The following is an 18,737-nucleotide window of genomic DNA, read 5'->3' on the forward strand; positions in this document are numbered from 1 at the left end:
CGGCCCGGTTGAATTTTGGAAGAGCAAACCTCGGCGGAGCGAGCAGGGCACGACTGAAGCTCTGACGAGGCCGGTTCGTTTGAAAGTCAGCAGGGACGACGCGACGCGGGGAGGACTCCCTCCTCCTCGGCTTCTACCTCCACAGGTCTCCTCTTCTCCCCTCTCCCTCCCTCCGTCCCCAGCCTTCATTGCCTGAACCCGACCTCTCATCCACCTCAGCAGCCTCCCAGCGAGTCAATCGCCCCCCAACAACGACCCCACTCGGATTTCCTGGGGGCTTCTTTCTCTGATTTTCAGGGAGGTTGCTCTGTGCTTGCGCTGCTTCGTTCTCAAGTCGTCGTCTTCTTCTTGCTCCCGTTAGCGCCTCCTCACGCGTCCTTCTCCCGGATTCATGCCGCGTTAATCCGGAGTTTTGGCGATTTTTCATATTTCGGTTGCCGGTTTGAGCTTCCTTCGTTTCTTGGACCCGCCCACAACAGGCGGGGATATCTCCCTGGTTCTTCTTCCATTGGTTAATCTTAATCCAAGTGCTCAGCTCGAGTTTCCACCGGAGTAAGAAGAAGAGCGGAAGAGAAAAGGAAACAGAGAGAATCGCGGCTTCTCGGAACTCGGATTGCTTCGATTCGATCGGAGGCGGCGTACGGACGCCCGAATCGAATTTCTTGGGAACAGTAACAGAACAAGATTTTTTTTTAAAAAAAGGTCCCATTGTTCCAACGAAAATGAGGCTGGTGGTGCGCGTGATCGAGGCCCGGGGCCTCCCGGCGACGGACGCCGACGGGCCGCGGGACCCCTACGCCAGGGCGCAGCTGGGCAAGCAGCGGGCCAAGACCAAGGTGCTGCGGAAGACGCTCAGCCCCGCCTGGGACGAGGAGTTCGCCTTCCGGGTCGGGGACCTCAGGGACCAGCTCGTCGTCTCCGTGCTCCACGAGGACCGCTACTTCCCCGACGACGTCCTCGGCCAGGTCAAGGTACCCCTCACCGCCGTGCTCGACGCTGAAAACCTCACGCTCGGGACGCAGTGGTACCAGCTGCAGCCCAAGAGCAAGAAGACCAAGCTCAAGGATTGCGGTAAGCACATGTCGCCAAATTATCTTGTTTTATTTATTCTTTCGTTGATGTTCATTCAATTTGTGTTTTTTCCTCCCCTAATTAGTTGCCCATGACAATAGTGTGTTAGTCATACTTTGTACTGGAGTATATCACTAGGAGAGGTTGATGTGCTCATAATTTTGATGCTGGCATGTATTCGTTTGCTGATTATGGCTTTTGCAGGAGAAATTCAGCTCAGCATATCTCTAGCTCAAAATTACTCTGAAGAGACAGTGGCACTTGCACATTGGGCTTCAGATGACCTTGCATCAAATTCAGACAAATCAGCTGAATTAGTGAAAGGATCTTCTTTGCCGAATATTCCAATAGAATTATCCGCAGCAGTATCAGAGAGCGATGAGATACAAGTTATCAAGGAAGATAAATCAAATGGTGGTCCGTCATTTGTTAACAAGCTGTATCAAATTTTTAAACCAAAAGATGCTGAAGCTCCTGCTCCACCTGCCTCCAACCTGGACAGCAGTTCCAATATTCTTGAAGAAACACCATCAACCAGCTCGCAATCTCCTGAGAGGCAGGATCAGGAAGTTAGTGCAACTATGACCTTTGATGAGCTACTGAAGGCCTTTGGTTCTCAGCATGAAGGGAAAGAAATGCCTGAAAATTTGTCAGGTGGAGTACTCCTTGATCAAGTTTATGCTGTTGCACCGAGTGCCTTGAATGCACATCTTTTCTCTCCAAGTTCAGACTTTCTGCAATCGCTAGCAGAGATTCAAGGAACTACTGGTCTTGAAATTCAACAGTGGAGACTCGAAAATGATGGTGAAATCTTGAAGAGGGTCGTAAGCTACACAAAAGCTCCTACTAAATTAGTTAAGGCAGTGAAAGCAACAGAGGACATGACATATTTGAAGGCAGATGGAGAGATGTTTGCAGTTTTAGCAGATGTTAGTACTCCTGATGTTCCTTTTGGCAATAATTTCAGAGTGGAGGTTTTAACCTGTATAATGCCAGGGCCTCAACTGCCAGATGATGAACAATCTTCACGTCTTGTAGTCTCTTGGCGCTTAAATTTTCTCCAGAGTACCATGATGAAGAGCATGATTGAAAATGGGGCAAGACAAGGCTTGAAGGATAACTATGTTCAGTTCTCTGAGCTCCTTGTTCGAACTTTTAGGCCGGTTGATACAAAAGATACAACAGACAATAATGAAGTTCTGTCTTCTGTGCAACCAGAGCAACAATCTGATTGGAAGCTAGCGTTTCGAATATTCGGAAATTTTGCTCTTTTATCCTCAGTTTTTGCATTTGTATATGTTTCTGCTCACATCATTCTTGCAAGTCCTAGTATAATTCAAGGTCTTGAGTTCCCGGGCCTGGACTTGCCAGATTCTGCTGGTGAAGTTGTAGTTTGTGGGGTTCTTGTTCTACAAGGACAGCGTGTCCTAAATATGATTGGACGGTTCATCCAGGCGAAGAGGCAGAGAGGTAGCTTATATCTGGCTTCTTATTGTTTTTTTTAGTGGGATTAGAATATGCGCTTAAGTGTTATTCATTAGAGATTCAGAATTACTATTAGTAGTGGAATTTCATCAGATAAATCCTGCTCTACATGGCACTTAATAGTGACAAGTTTGCGTTTAGCTGTTAGGCCTCAATACAAGTGCTTTCTTAGGCATTTCCTAATTGGAAGAAATGGTTACACTTTGTCTTTTATTCAACATAACTTTCAGGCTTCAATCATCGTTTCGGATTATTAATCTTATAGTCTGCTCGTATTAAGATTTGGATTGGAATGTTTGTTAGGTGATCATGGAGTCAAAGCACAAGGGGATGGCTGGTTGCTGACTGTTGCTCTGATTGAGGGAACCAACCTGGCAGCAACCAAGTCATCTGGCTACTCTGATCCATATGTTGTATTTACATGCAATGGAAAGACAAAGGCAAGTTCAATTAAGTTTCACACCCTTGAGCCTCAATGGAATGGTAAGCTATACTTTTCCCTTTTCTGACATCCACCTGCCATTACAGGATTCACTAGACATACATTATCGAGGGCCTTCTCTTATATATTTTAATTTACCAAAACTTGCAGAAATTTTTGAGTTTGATGCCATGGAAGATCCTCCCTCAGTGATGGAAATAAACGTGTATGATTTCGATGGACCCTTCGATGAAGTTGCTTGCCTTGGTCATGCTGAAGTGAATTTCTTGAAATATAATATATCCGAGCTTGCCGACATTTGGATTCCTCTGAAGGGAAAGCTGGCTCAAGCATGTCAGTCAAAATTACATTTGAGAATATTCTTGAACAATACAAGGGGTACTCAAGTTGTGAAGGATTACCTGGACAAAATGGAGAAAGAAGTTGGCAAAAAGGTAAGGATTTCCTCCCGTGTCATCAAGTGCAAATATCATCCTATCTTGTCTTTATTGACTTACAGAAAATTCATCATGCAGATTGCTGTGAGGTCTCCTCATGCAAATTTAGCATTCCAGAAAATCTTTTCTTTGCCAGCAGAAGAATTTCTTATCAATGACTTTACTTGTCACTTAAAGAGGAAAATGCTAACACAGGTATATGTTCATTCTTTACGATTAATTGCTTTTTGTGCTGCTTTACTATCATACTGTATGTGAGCCTCCATCCATTTTATAGTACTTCAGTACCATGTTCTTGTTATCAAAGTGATCAGATTTAGACACATGAATTGTTACACCAGGGGTTTGAAAATGTACAGATAGTAGTCACACTTTTCACCTTCTATTCCTGATTGTTTGTATTCGTATGATTCAGCTTTGCAATCCTGATTAAACAATATATTCAACTAATCATCTACTTGTCTTGACTCAGTTGTTCTGATCAATGATCACCAAAAGGCAGAGAATAACCATACTTTAAGATTATGACCGTTTTGTATTTCACATTGCCATGTTACTGTAACTTTACTGAAAACTAAACATGACCTATTTATGTCATCATCTCTGAGAGCTGACTCATGTCTGCCTGTGTTGCAGGGTCGCCTTTTTCTATCCCCAAGAATATTTGGGTTTTACACAAACCTTTTTGGTCACAAAACAAAATTCTTCTTTCTTTGGGAAGATATTGAAGATATCCTAGTGGTTCCTGCAACCCTAGCTTCAATGGGAAGTCCATCTCTGGTAATCATTCTTCGCAAGGGCAGGGGACTGGATGCAAAGCATGGAGCAAAGCAACTGGACAGTGAAGGAAGACTCAAGTTTCATTTCCAGTCTTTTGTCTCATTCAATGTCGCACATAAGTAAGTACATTTTCTTGGATGATACATATGGACCTAATTTGTCACATGTGACTGGCCATCACAAGTGAATTCCTTGAAAAGCACACTTACCTTTCGGTCCATTTACTCCTCACCAATATGATCACTTTCTTCATGATATGTTTGTTCAAAATGCCAATGGCCTGCTTTGCAGAACAATAATGGCACTGTGGAAGGCAAGGTCCTTAACTCCTGAACAAAAAGTTCAGCTTGTAGAAGAGGAATCAGAAACAGAAGATTTCCAAAACGAGGAAGGTGGGTCTTTCTTAGGGATAGAAGATGCCAAAATGTCAGCAGTGTTTTCATCTACAAAACCTTTTGATGTAAGATTCCTTATTTTACATCTGAGACATATTGTGCAATCCACTATGTGCTCCGCAAAGGGTCAAAGAGTTACACTTCACATTGTAATCAACTTTATGTGTCACTAGGTATCAACACTCATGAGCATTTTTGAGGGTGGTCCTTTGGAGCATCGGGTGATGGAGAGAGTTGGCTGTGTGGATTACTCTGTTACAGAATGGGAACCTGTAAGAGCTGATGTTTACCAGAGGCAAGTTCATCATAAGTTCGACAAGAAATCAGAGCGGCATGAGGGAGAAGCAATGAGCACCCAACAGAAGTCCCCTTTGCCTAATAAGAATGGCTGGCTTGTTGAAGAAGTTATGACACTTGAAGGTATTCCAATTGGTGAATGCTTCAATGTAAGAGCCGATTCCTAGTATTTTATTATATATATTTCAATATCTGTTACTATATATCTTGTAACATTCTGACATGCTTCTGTTGTTTCCATGTCACAACTCCCTTTTTTTATGGTCAGTTCCTTGTTGTCGAGCAATTCAATATTTATTAGCTTGGTAGTCTTGAATGTTCTTTCTTTAATATTATTTTTCCTTTTTATATAAAAATTCTACTGTCAGCCTGACACACAGTGACGCGTATCTTTTTTTTTCTGGATGCTGCGCACATAGGTACTGTTGTGGATACTGGCCATTTTCTATTTGTTATCTTCTCAATGAAATTACAATGGTTGCTATGTTAAAGGGTCATCTTGATTCTGAATTCCATGTGCATTGCCATTGCAAACTATGCAAAAGCATCAGAGTGTTTACATGTAGTTGCACTTAATAGGGAAAGATGAAAGGCAGTTTCTGTTGTCTTAGGCAACAGTCATCTATTCGTTCATCACTTTATACATTGGAAGTGTTAGTTTTTTACTTGTCAGTTGTCACCTGATTGTGCTGCCCTTTGTGGCTTATCCCTTGCAGCTCCATATTAGATATCAACTGGAGAACAATGCATCCAAGCAGAAGAGTTGTACTGTCCAAGTATCAATTGGCATAGTATGGTTAAAAAGTTGCAAGAATCGGAAGAAGATTACGCAGGACGTAGCATCTAGTGCATCTTCACGCCTCAAGAAGATATTCAGCCAACTCGAGAAGGAATCTATAGCGGCCAAGTAGGAACCCCTTTTTGTCCACGCCCTACTTTTGCTGATGCACATGCATACAGATCACCAGGAAGCATGTTCTGGCAAAATGGTGGTTCCTACGACGCCTTGCTGCCATGCTGAGCAAATATCAGTGATATCATGAGGAACTTTCAACATAAGGCAAAGCCCTCAGCAAGAATTTTACACGGCAAGGGCCTCATCGCAAAATTTTAGATTGGAGAACTAACTGCAGGTGCAGAGCCTGGAATGTTCAGATGTTGTTCTGACTTCTACAAAACGTTACAGAATCGGAATCTTGCCTACACCCTTTTAGTTAGATTAGAGGCACAGGTAGAGTTTAGGAATCACAGAAAACCTAACTGTTTATTTCCCTCCCTGCACTCCTGCAAAGGATGCATTATCTGTTGTTACGAACAAGATTGAAAGGAAAATAATGCCATAACTGTTGTTCCCTCCATGTTACAACGATGGACTGGACTGTATTAGTTTTCTATCCCTCAAGGCCTCAAGAGTTACAGCGATGTTGCAATGATTCATGCCTACGGGAATCAAACCTTTGCCTTCTTTTCTTCTGGATGCTATAATCTTTTATTTGGTGAATAAAGATATTGAATGAACTTATGTGTGTGAACAATGCAGAATAGCTGATGTTGATGTTGTTGTTGTTGCTGCTGCCATATCAAGGGGTTTAGTGCAAATTCTGTCTAGAAGATTAGGTTGAACTGTTGTTTCATGCTACTGCATGAGATGATTATGCTAAACATTACTGCAGCTAATGTTTTTTTGTTGCGTTGATATATGGTACAAATCAGTACAATGTTACAAAAGCACACGAGGATTTATAAGAGATGAACTTACTTTCTTCTCTTCTTCTCCTTGTATTGTGTGATATTACTGTCACTTCTGGGTTTGACATCCCAGATTATGCTTCACAAGCTGCATCAGATTGGGCTGCTGAAAAGCATGAGCCATGAACCCTATAATAATTATATAATGAAACATAAAAAGAAGGTCTAATCAGGGACGGATCCAAAACGGGGCTGCACCCCGGGCTAAGTTGCTGAATCACAGCCAAAACAGTCTAATCTTGCCTCATAAACCTCCTTTTGTTAGGCTAAATACCACATATGTTAAAGGGACTACGTGGGCTCGCCCCGGGCTGCAGCCCAGGCAGCTTGGGCCCTAGATCCGCCCCTGGGTCTAATTATGTGCAAACAAAACTATGGAATAACAGCAATTAGATTCCAGATCCACTTACGAGCATTTAAATTGTTATACATATTACAATTTACAATTACTTGTGGTTAATTACTTCTTGAACACGATACCAACTACATTACTTGGCACATGTTCAACCCAACACCCAAGACAAACAGAAAGAAGGCAAGACTGCTCCTACCTTTTATTCACTTCACAACATGTATCCAGTCTGAAGATTTTGTTGATTACAATTTATGAATAAAACAGGAGGAAAACCTGGACCCCTTATACCATATCCTCTGGACTGATAACATGGGTTAAAATTATTAGAGTAAATTGCACCCACCGTACAACAACTTATCAAGTGGGTGCAGATTGGTCTAACAACTCGTAAATGCTCAAGCTAGTGCAATAACTTGACAGGTGGGTGTAAATTGGTCCAAGAACTTGTAAAAGGGTCAAATTAGTGCAATAACTTGATAAATTGGTGCATCCACAGTCAAAATGTTATAACAAGTAACATATTTACTAATGCCGGATCAGAGTATATTCACAGAATAAATTATTGAGCATTATTTGACCATTGATATTCGCGTCACAATGTCACTGTATTTGGCCAAAACAAAAACCTTTTGTGTTTAAGAAATTAATGTTATTTCTTCATATTAATTATTTTTATACAATGATTTAATTTTGATTAGAAATATTTAATTCATGTTCAATATAAGTTCACCCTCACTATGTTCTTACAAATTTATTATATGTTGCACAAAAAAACCCAATATGTTAATACATACTAAAAATACCTTTTAAAAATTTGGTTTAAATATTTTTTAAAGCATCATGAGCTAAAATAATAGAAACAGACATGTTGCTTCACAGTTGTTAAATACATGAGTAGAAGTGCAGAAAAAAATCTAAGCTCCATGATCTCTCTTATGGACTTTAGTCTTTTGATAATGCCAATAGCCTAATCCTAAAATTTTATTCAATTTTAACTAATGAATAAATAAGTTATATACATAGTTGAGAAGTAACAACTTGGCTATGATCAACAAATTTTATTGACAAAAATTAAAAATTATTGTACAAAAGAAAATTCACATGTCCATCTTTGCTTAATACATTTTCGCTATAATATTTGGACCGTAGGTGCACCAATTTGCCAAGTTATTGCACTAATTTGACCATTTATAAGTTGTTGGACCAATTTACACTCACCAGATTATTGTACTAAATTGAGCTCTTTACAAGTTGTTGGACCGATTTGCACACACCTGACAAGTTGTTGTATGGTGGTGCAATTTACTTAAATTGTATCCTTATTTAGTATCTTGCCTGTTGGAGGTATGCCCTAGAGGCAATCATAGAGATGATGATATTCCATTTGTATCCATGATTTGTATATTGTGTTCATTGAATATCCATTAAAGGCTACTTGAATTGATTTGCAATTATGTGAATTGTATGTGAAACTCTTTACTTGTATGGTTATTCTAAAGTTGTCCCTAGTCGGAGTTCATGTGAGGACACACATGAATATTAGACTAGCACATGTATTAGTTGATGACTATGTTTCACAAGTCATGGACATGGAGATGTTGAACTAATAATGTGGACACATGTGGAGACATATGTTAGGACTGACCCAACACGAGAAGTAGTTCTCTCTTTAAACAACATATACGCTTTGTCCTTAGACCTGAGATTGTCGCATGTATTCTAGATGTGGACCGACCTACTTAGGGGCTATCAAACGCTACGCCGTAACAGGGTAGTTATAAAGGTAGCTTTCGGGTTTGTCAAGAAGCATGCTATGAGACATGGTCAATCAAGATGGGATTTGCCCCTCTCTGATTGAGAGTGATATCTCTGGGCCCCTCGAGTGATCGGATCCGAAAATGCATGGCCATGCTACGTACGGTTAAGAGTTAACCTACAAAGGGATTCCGAATCACAGGATCGAGAAAGAGCGGTCAGCTTGAAGCTAGACCAAATATCGTGAGGCAAAGGGAATAGCATGTATATTATGTTGTGATGGTTCGTCTGATATGATCTTCGTATGCGTATAGGAGTTGGCACGTCTTGCTAGAGGCCGCTACCGACTATTGGGCCGAGTAGGAGTACTCGGGCCATGTCTATACGTATCCGAACCCATAGGGTCACACACTTAAGGGGCTGGAAGCCCAATTCGGATCTGATCCGAGTTGGATTAGGTTTAGGAGTGCTAATGGGCCTCGGATCCAGAGGCCCATCAGGAACCTCTATAAATAGAGGGGTGGGGGCGCCCTAGGGTTTACACCTTTTTGGCTGAACACACTTGCCGCGCCTCCCACGCCCTCGCCTGTTGCAACTCGCGGATCTAGCAATCCGGCTTGCGACGCTTCCTCCCTGCACGTGTGGATACCTTGGAGGTGTTGCGCCTGCAGCACTTGGACGAGCCATCGACGAGCCGCCGACGAGCCACGACGAGCCGACGACGAGCCGCGGCACCGGAGGCGATCTTGCTGTGCACGTGGACGAGCTGCTGAGGAGCCGCTGGACGTGATCGACTACGTACGACTACGTTGTTCGACTACGTACGACTACGTGATCGTCTTCACTGCACCGACGCATATCTACATCTTCCGCACCAGTAGTGCGTCGAGTGGTAATCCCGTGATCCTTATACGGCAGTTCTTCCTGGTTATACGCGGTAGAAATTTTGATTTGCGCTAGCGTAGCCTACCTCGTATCCCAACATTGCTTGCTTTACTCAAATAAGTATGTAAGAAGTTGGTGTAACTGAAAAGTACTCTCACCAGATAACCAACAGTTAGCTAGCGTGCCTAAACAATATCACGATCAAGAATATTTTGTCAGCTTCAATGACAGTGCTCGTCAATATTTTGTCCTGCTCTATTTTTTCTTCGAAGCATAGTTTGCGAGGATTTGAATCCGATTGGACAGGTTTTACCACAATAAAACCTAATCAACTATTTGTTTTGACTTTTCTAAATACATTAATTTTACTATGTATCCGTCCCAAATTACTGTTCGTTTTGACTTTTCTAAATACATTACTTTTACTATGTATCTAGACATACCTATATATATAGGGGTATGTCAAAAGATGTGTATAGTAATTTGGAACGGAGGGAGTATATCCTTGAAATATGTTTCATACTCTTTTTTCTCCTTTTATTTTATTATAATATAAAAAGAAAACTCATGGTCCAATGTTGTGAAATGGTTTGAGGAGGTGCCGTATGCCCATTTTTGCAGGGATTGTCTAGTATAGTTTGAAAAAACTCTCTCTTTTGGGGCTTTTCTCTCGGCAGTGCCTGTGAGCTTAGAGTTACAACCCTTTTATTTTACACCAATTCAGAGTTCCATCCTGAAATGGTCCGTTTCAATTTTTTTTAAAAAGAACAAGAAATGGTGGGACGTGGGAGAACTCCAATACCAATATGGATTTGAAAAAGTAAAAAAAAGAAAAGAAAAGATCAGAACCCTCAGCCGAGACCGGCTTAATTCGATGTGGACTGGGCCAGCTAAATGGGCTTTATGTGCTGTTTAGTCTGTTATATCTCGTGGCAGAGGCCGAAATGTTTTCCTGCATCGACGCGCCCACCCACGCGGCCACGCCAGTACGCCACGAGCACGCCGCCGCCTGCCCCGTCTCTCCCCGCTTTCATTCCCTTTCGCGTTCGCCTGCTCGCTTGCCTGTGCCGGCCCTCGGTTGCCCACCTCGACGTCCAAACCCTAACCCTAGTTCGGTTCTCTCACCCCCCGCAACGCATCGAAATCCCTCGTTCCCCGACCGATGGGGAGGAGGAAGGAGCGCCGCCTGGCGGCCATGGCCGCGGCGGGCCGCAGGGTCAAGCTCGACCTCTTCCTCGATCCCTCCCCCGGTAAGTTCCGTTGCCCGCCCGCTTTGGTTGGTTCGATCTGGTTGCGTTCGACCGCGTGATGCGTCCCAGCTTTTCGACATGGTTTGGGAGTTGAGATCGATCTATGATTGCTCGCCTTAACTGTCTAGCTTGTAAAGCGCTCAATCTCGATTCTGCTTGATTAGGACGAACACTAGGAGCTAATTGTGGCCTGCACCTAGTGTTTCACGATTAGGGTTTGTATGGTCTTCTGAATCCACCCATCCTGAATGAGTGGACGCAGTGACCTTATCTTGAGCAGCTGGATTTAGGCTAAGTTGTTTGATCTACTCTCATTTTCGGGCAGCAAGATGCTGATAAGCCGTTCACTCTTTTAGTTGGTCTTATCAGTAGAATCTGGTTGCTGTGAAAATCGATGTCAAGGTAAAACTTATTGTGCACAAGCAAGGCAATAATACTGGGCATTTTTTTTTGTGTCGTTCATCTTTTTCTACATTATTTTAACATTCATCAAGCCAGTTGCAGTTTCAGTGGTATAGCGAGAAATACTGTAGTCGCAATTCCTTCTGCTGCTAGTCTGTTACAAAGCATAATTAAATTGCCTACTATTTTAGGAAACAGTGTAAGGTGATGGTCAAACCTACCAAATGTGCGAACCCAAAGAATGAAATCATTTCTAGTATTAAACCTTTTTGACTTACCAACATATAATTGCCAACCTTCTTTTTTCAGACGCAAGTAACAGAACTATAGCTGGATAGGTTCATTACCACAATGGACCAAAGCACATTGAAGCATTGCAACACTGTCCTTATGTTTGAAAGTTTCAATCACGTTTTGAATTTTACATTACTAGAGAACATAATCTTGGAACTAGGATGGTAGATGTGATCTAGCATCCATGCTGAGGCATACCTGACCTTGCCATTTGGGGGGATTAGTGACAGGAAACAGTGGTTCTGCCTCTGCCAGTACTGGCTACGGCTATGGCAATAAATGGGCTTTGAGGGTCTAATGGTGCAGGGTAAGTTATTGGTTACTGGTTAGTCGCCTCAATAAATGAAACAATAAAAACGGAGGCAGCCTAATACCATATGCTAGTTGAGGTGACGAAAAACTGAGGTTGGATTTTCCTCAAGGATGGGCATCATAACTGTTTGCATCAGCTGTTTATAGTAGTAGGTATCTAATGTTTGGATGTATTTTATTCATATTAGTGATGCAACACCTGTAACAGTAGATATACTGAATATTAGTAAGATCTGGCAATTAAGACATACCATCTGCATCATCTGTTAGCCTTCCAATAGATTGTGATATATCTCCACACGTAAGCTGACTCCTGATCTTGCAGGAGAGGCATCACAGAAAGAGGGAATAGGAGGTGAAATCCGTGACCAACAGACTGTGGTTCCCACTTCACCATCTTCTTCAGGTGGGTTTCATCAATTTCCTTCCAAGGGATATGTAAAGGAGACATGCCTATGGATTATGGAACATAAATATGGTGGAAATTTGGATTTGTTGTACAAGCATGTATGCCCTCCGCATGTCTGGTTCTGAGATACATGTAGGGTTGCCGGCCTGCAAGGAACATTGACTAATTCTTCAGACCGAGTTGCCACTGTCAAAATTGAGTGAATGCCTACGGGTAATTTCTCATTTGGCAGCATCTAAGCGTGGGGATTTCAGGATGTGATTGTTCCCTCCTCGGTTCGTATGTCTCTTTCTTTGTATGTAGCTCCTAACCTGGTCTTCTTATTTATGGCCACATATTAATAATTTTAACCAACTTTCTGATTTAATTTTACACACTGTTGATATCATCATGTATGCTTCAGAAAAGAATTGCAATGTATATTGTCATATACAATCCTTTTCTTTTCTAACTTTTGCATGTATTTTATTTTTCAGATAAAAAGGAGAATCCTTTAGCATTGCTTGGGCAATATAGTGATGATGAAGAAGAGGATGAAGAAGCAGCAGATCAACCCACTGGTGAAGCTAAGGGGAGTCCAGGGGATGCAAGTGCTCAGGTAATTCCACCTTCTCACTGTGCATGTCATGTCCCAAATAACCTTCTTGGGTTAAACATATAGTTCTAGTCTTTTTTTTTTACTATAGGTCCCGAATAGCTGAAGCCAGTGAAAAATGCTGATAAGGCTCAAGCCTCCAATAAGCTAGCCTTAGATTCATTGATCTTATTTCTTTCAATAAGTAAATTTTGTTAATTTATATTATTCAAACCATTTGTGCTTCTTGCAATGCTTTTTGTTCACCTTCTTGGTCAACTGCATCTCTCTTTTCAAACAGAGGACATTATTGCAGCTAAGGAGTATAAGTTCGCTGCTTTGCTGATTTTTGTTATTCTTGTATGTTTTCTTATTACAGACAACTATTGAGCATGCCAACACACCTGGTGATAACGGTAATGCACAAACCGAACCGTCAGGTACTGTTGGTGATCAACAAGAAGCACCTGAAGCTGGTGATGTTAAGAACTATACTCAAAGTGTTTCTGAAGGAAAGACTCTTGTTCCTGAGCCAACTCTGCAAGAAGAGAATGTGACAGCAGCTGGATCTGTTCCTGATTCATCTGGCATGCAAATTGTTGCCGATATTGGTGGAAATTGGAAAGCAGTAATGCATGAACAGAGTAATCAGTGTTATTACTGGAACACAGTTACTGGAGAAACTTCTTGGGAGATACCAAACGGATTAGCTTCAGGAGTTGCATCTGTATCTGTTCCTACTCAAATGGACTATTCAATAGAAGGTCAAGCCCATGTCCTTCCCCACAACACTCTGGAAGCATATCCAAGTGACATGTCTGTTGGTAATGGCGCAGCAACTTATGCTACTTTTGGAATGGCATGTGGAAGTGCACAGGTTACTCAAGATGCTTATACTTATACTGCACCTGTCGCGAGTCATGACTCTATGGACATTGATCCCTTGTATCTTGCAAAATATGGCGAGGATTTGCTGCAAAGATTGAACCTGCTGCAGAGGTGCTTATTATTTTCTTTTGTTATACTTTGCATGCATTCTTGTTGCTAGAGTGTAGAAAACTAATAAGTTATATAATTGTAGGCTCCATGGTTCGAACGAAGGTATTGAATTGTTAAGAAGAGAAATTGGGATACGAATATCAGATTGCAATGCACTCTCATCATATGGATCTTCTTTGCTGCCGTTGTGGTTGCATGCTGAGGTGCACCTTAAGCAACTAGACTCTTCTGTTTCCAAGTTGGAAATGAACTATCGTGCAGAAACAGAACCTATAGATTCAAAAACAGAGGTTGCTGAACACAAGACACCAGAAGCTGATATGATAGCACTCTCCAATGGTGAGGCTTTGAAATCTGAGCTTAGTGCTGGGATTACTATTGATGAAAATGTTAAGATTGATAAGCCAGCTTCAACATCTGCTCAAAGCTCACAAGATAAGGATGCTGCAGCAGTTACTTCAAAATTTGAATCTGACAATGATGAAGATATGGATGTGGAAATGGAAGTTGATGAAGATGGTGTTGAAGAGCAGGTACATTGCAGTTCTGAACCTAACAAGGAGCATCCTCCACCAGAACAAGTGAGTTCACCTGATTTACCACCTTTGGAAGGTCCTAGTCCTCCGGAGGATAATGATGTCCCTCCGCCTCCACCAGAGGAGGAATGGATTCCACCTCCACCACCTGATAATGAACCAGCTCCTCCTGCTCCTCCAGCTCCCCCAGAAGAGCCAGTTGCATCATACATTCATGCTGATACAGTTGCTCAGCCATATGTAGCTCAAGCAAATGTTGGTTATACACTTTCAGGAATGGAGTACTATGCTACTGTTGGTACAGAAGGTACAACTGCCAATTACTATATGCAAGTGAGTGAGCCCCATGCCCTTCAAGCTCAGCAGCATTCTTATTATGCACCAGTATCTGGAAGTGGCTTATCTGTTCCCGTTGATGGCACATCTATTGCCCCAGAATCTTACTATACCTATCCTTCAGTCACTATGGCTGCCAGCGGAGTAGCAGCCGAACATTCTGGATACTATGCTTCATCAACCTCTGCCATTTCTAGCAGTGCGGCAGATATCAAAACAAGCTCAGCTTCTCTTGTTTCTGCAAATAGCAATTTGGATCCCAAAGGGCCTGATAAGGTTATATCCAAGGATGCAAGTATTGCGCCTCTGTCCCAAGCAGTAGTAGCAACATCAGCTGCAGGAACAACATCCTTAGTTGGAAGTTCTACACAGTCTTCTACTAGTTCTACGCAGGCTAAAGGTAATTCTTTTCTGAATATCTTTATTGAGGCAATTCATCTGACCCTATTGGTCATGGTTACTCCATCACATTGTTTGACCTTTTGTGCTGTTTTGTAGTTATTCGCAGTAAGAAGCGGGCTGTTGCTGTTACATCATCCCTGAGGTCTAATAAGAAGGTTTCCAGTCTGGTGGATAAGGTAGCTCTCTATAACGATCCACTCAATGCTATTGTCACATATGCATGCGAATATAGGTGGCTTGCGCCCCTAACTATGCTAGTACTACCACATGCACGCACCACCCTTCCCAAGATGATTTTTAAATTTACAAAATTTTTTGAACATCTTCCTGTCTTTTCATGGAACGGAATCAGCAAGTGCTAGTTTCATTTACTTGGCTGCTTGATATATGTTCTGAAATCTCAACTATCCTTTTTGATCAACAAGTAGGGAGCACCTTTTCAGCTAGTTTTCTTGTGTGCATTTTACGTTTTGTTGCCTGGTTATTTTTTAGTTTCATGGTTACAATTTGTTAGTTTAAAGGTTTAAACTGAGATGAGTAGTGATGTATAGATAACTGGTGCCCTGGCAATATTGTTTTGGTAAAGCATCTTATTTCGTTCTTTTAAACAGTGGAAAGCTGCAAAAGAGGAACTTCGTGATGAAGAGGAAGAGGAACCTGAAAGTGCTTTGGAGGCTTTAGAAAGGAAGCGTCAAAAGGAAATAGAGGTACCTCCCTTTGAAGTACTCATGCGCAAAAATTTCTCCAAAGCTTTCTGAATCTAAATTATGGTCGATTTGTTCCAGGAATGGCGGAAACAGCAGATAGCTAGTGGGGAAGCTCAGGAAAATGCCAATTTCGTTCCTGTTCGTGGTGATTGGTACTGTTTCTTTACCTTATGATAGTTGAGTCTAGTACCTTGATACCATAAGTTTGTGGCCTTTGTCATGGACATGGCCCAATCTGTTCACCATTTCATGGCCTCTGATATCCTATTTACTGGAAAGTATACTCTTAATGTTTTACTTTCAAACCGAAAGAAACATTTCTAGAAACAGAGTCAACCTTCCTGCATCTAAAATTTTATTAAAAGGAGGTGTTCACACTGACTCCAGTACTTACATTTTTCATCTTACTAGGTTTGGCTGCCCTGCCTAGTGCCTACTAATTTCTTTTAATATTTTGCAGACATGTATACCGTATTCTTATGTTGGTCTTCCCTTGCATCAAGTGATTTGCTTTTTCTTGTTAAGAGTATCTAAAATTGATACATCTTTGTTCTATATGTTCTCTGCCTGGCACCAACAGTAATTGGTTTGAGTAGCCAAAACACCTGTGAGAAAGCTTTTAGGTTGTTGACATAGCTGAATATGTTAGTTGGTGGTGCCTGGTTCTTGAGACGTGGTGGAACATGTTAGTTTAACATTTTCATCTTCTCTGGTACACCTATGTTAGTTTGACATACCTGAAGAACATGTTAGACTTGGTGGACCTGTTTGCTTTGTAGGTGTTCTCATTTGGAAGTTTTGTGATTTAGCTCAAATTTGAACTTGAACCCAATACTCCCAATGAAATGCGCCTTATGCAATAAGCGTAAAATGCCATGATTAGTTTATGTTCTTCAGGTTACATGCCCCGTGTTTAGCTACCATTTAAGAATAGGCTGTTCGGAGACAATAGTTTGCCTTTGATTACCGACCCATCATGAGCACAGCTGACAACCTATATTCTGAATCTGAACTTTATGAATAGTGACATGGTTTCTTGTATTGATTTAACTGGGTAGCTGCTATAGTCCTGACTCTTTGAATTTCTTTGTAGGCGTGATCGTGTGAAACGCAGAAGAGCTGAAGTAAAAAAGGAGTCAAAAGAGTCTGCTGCTGCATCCTTACATAGTGCTGAACAGCACAATGGGTCACCTGATCTTGCAGAGCTCTCCAAGGGTCTTCCTTCTGGTTGGCAGGTTATGCCTCTTCACTTGATTGATATACTGAGGCTGTCTTTGATGTTGTGCATACCGGGAGTTGTAGCTTGCAAGATTTGCATATCTATTGCATCCGATCCAAATAAGCTAACGACAGCAGTCATTACCCATTTGTGTATCCTGTGGTCCAGTGTGCTGTAAAACCTTGTTCATATGCCATTGTGTTTACAAAGAAGGTACTGACATTCGTTACCTCACCGTGCAGGCATACTTGGATGAATCTACTAAGCAGGTCTATTACGGGAACAGCCTCACATCGGAGACGTCCTGGGAGCGGCCAACGAAATGAAAATAGGACTGGTCAGTCTCCAACCTAGGCAGTCAACCAAATGAAGATAGGACTTCCTTGATCATGCATGTAGCATCAGCTGTATGGTCGGCTGCTCAGTTTTTGTTGTAGATATCTCCTTGTGCCCTTTAAAAAGAAAGAACAAATGTTGAGAATGATCACGGAAAGTAAAGTTTTTATGAAAAATTTCCCTTTCGCTTCAATGGGAGGATAGCACCAAAGCTTGCCGGAGGAACTATACGAATCGTTTAGTACTGGGATGAGCTTGGGCTTCTGTCCCTTGCACACTTAAAAGTAAACTAGACGATTCAACCTTTCGTAGTTTTCCAGGGGGCCACTATTTTCAGGAGCGCGAGGAAAGAAACTAGTCGCCAACACCGTATTTTCCGGCTTCTTTCACGAGCACGACAGGGAAAAAAAAAGGAACTACCGCACAAAGTTCCTGATGGTACTGCATTTTGAACTCCCTAAAATCATCTAGGTCCAAATTAGCCACGCAACACCCCAGAAGCTGACATGGCATGCTGACTGTGTAGCAAACGTGGAACTTGCATGTGAGACCCACGTGCCATTCTTTCTTCCTCAGCCACTCCCCGTCTCCACTGCGTGGGCGCCGCCGCCGCCGCCCACCTACGGCCCTGGCCCCTCACGCTCGAATACCACATCCCCACAGCAGATGCTCGCCACCGCTCGGGCCACATGACCTGCACCCGCGCGTACTCCTGCGCCGCACGCGCACGGCCCACCTTGCCAGCTTCAGTGGCCCCGCTCGCTACACCGCCCATGCGCGGCTCGCATAGCTGGTGCTCGCCGCTCCGCTCCTCCATTGCACACGCGCGCCCCGTCGACGCGCTATGCCTGTGCGCCAGATCCTATCACAGACTCGCCCCGCGCACCCAAATCGCCGTCGGCCAGCGCGGTCGTGACTCGGAGCCCCCGACCGCTAGGGAAGGAGCGGCCATACTCCGTGCTCATGGAGGCCCAGGGAAGGGCGCAGGGGGCGGAGCTCAGGTGCGCATCCAGCAACTCTGTGCTCGGGGAGGCGCCGGAAGGGATCGTGCCGTCAATTTGGAGGTAGCACGGCGGGGGAGACGGGGAGTGGCTGAGGAAGAAAGGAGAAGAGAAATGACATGTGGGTCCCACACGTAAGTTCCACGTTTGCTACATAATCAGCGTGCCATGTCAGCTCCGGGACGTGGAGTGCCAACCAATTCAACTCAAAAATTTAATGTGATGAGGGAGGACTAAAAAACTTAATGTGACGAGGGAGAGGTAGGCACTCCCCTCGCGTGCAGGTTCCCTCAGACCGCATACGTGGAA

The 18,737-nt window shown here is 42.7% G+C and overlaps 2 protein-coding genes across 5 annotated transcripts; both read left to right on the forward strand.

The window, feature by feature from the left end:
- LOC101752837 (C2 and GRAM domain-containing protein At1g03370) lies at positions 1–6,429 on the forward strand. 3 transcript variants are annotated; one of them, XM_022825987.1, is made up of 10 exons: positions 1–145; positions 220–1,071; positions 1,276–2,541; positions 2,860–3,039; positions 3,149–3,432; positions 3,514–3,630; positions 4,072–4,334; positions 4,507–4,675; positions 4,784–5,056; positions 5,624–6,429. In XM_022825987.1, exons 2-10 carry the CDS (start codon positions 723–725, stop codon positions 5,816–5,818), a joined length of 3,096 nt encoding a protein of 1,031 aa, XP_022681722.1. In that variant the 5' UTR covers positions 1–145; positions 220–722; the 3' UTR covers positions 5,819–6,429. The 3 variants fall into 3 exon arrangements, with proteins under 3 accessions (XP_022681722.1, XP_004965266.1, XP_022681723.1); XM_022825988.1 differs by having other exon boundaries at positions 5–145; positions 223–1,071; XM_004965209.3 differs by having other exon boundaries at positions 1–1,071.
- A 4,206-nt stretch (positions 6,430–10,635) lies between these two features.
- Positions 10,636–17,620, forward strand: LOC101753508 (formin-binding protein 4). 2 transcript variants are annotated; one of them, XM_004965211.4, is made up of 10 exons: positions 10,636–10,901; positions 12,235–12,315; positions 12,795–12,916; positions 13,272–13,891; positions 13,974–15,163; positions 15,262–15,341; positions 15,777–15,872; positions 15,951–16,024; positions 16,966–17,107; positions 17,334–17,620. In XM_004965211.4, the coding sequence occupies exons 1-10, from the start codon at positions 10,814–10,816 to the stop codon at positions 17,415–17,417; spliced, it is 2,577 nt and encodes an 858-aa protein (XP_004965268.1). In that variant the 5' UTR covers positions 10,636–10,813; the 3' UTR covers positions 17,418–17,620. The 2 variants fall into 2 exon arrangements, with proteins under 2 accessions (XP_004965268.1, XP_004965269.1); XM_004965212.4 differs by having other exon boundaries at positions 10,639–10,901; positions 12,235–12,593.
- The last annotated feature ends 1,117 nt before the right edge of the window (positions 17,621–18,737 follow it).

Source organism: Setaria italica, chromosome IV (genome assembly GCF_000263155.2).
Source record: "Setaria italica strain Yugu1 chromosome IV, Setaria_italica_v2.0, whole genome shotgun sequence".
NCBI classification, from domain to species: Eukaryota; Viridiplantae; Streptophyta; class Magnoliopsida; order Poales; family Poaceae; genus Setaria; species Setaria italica.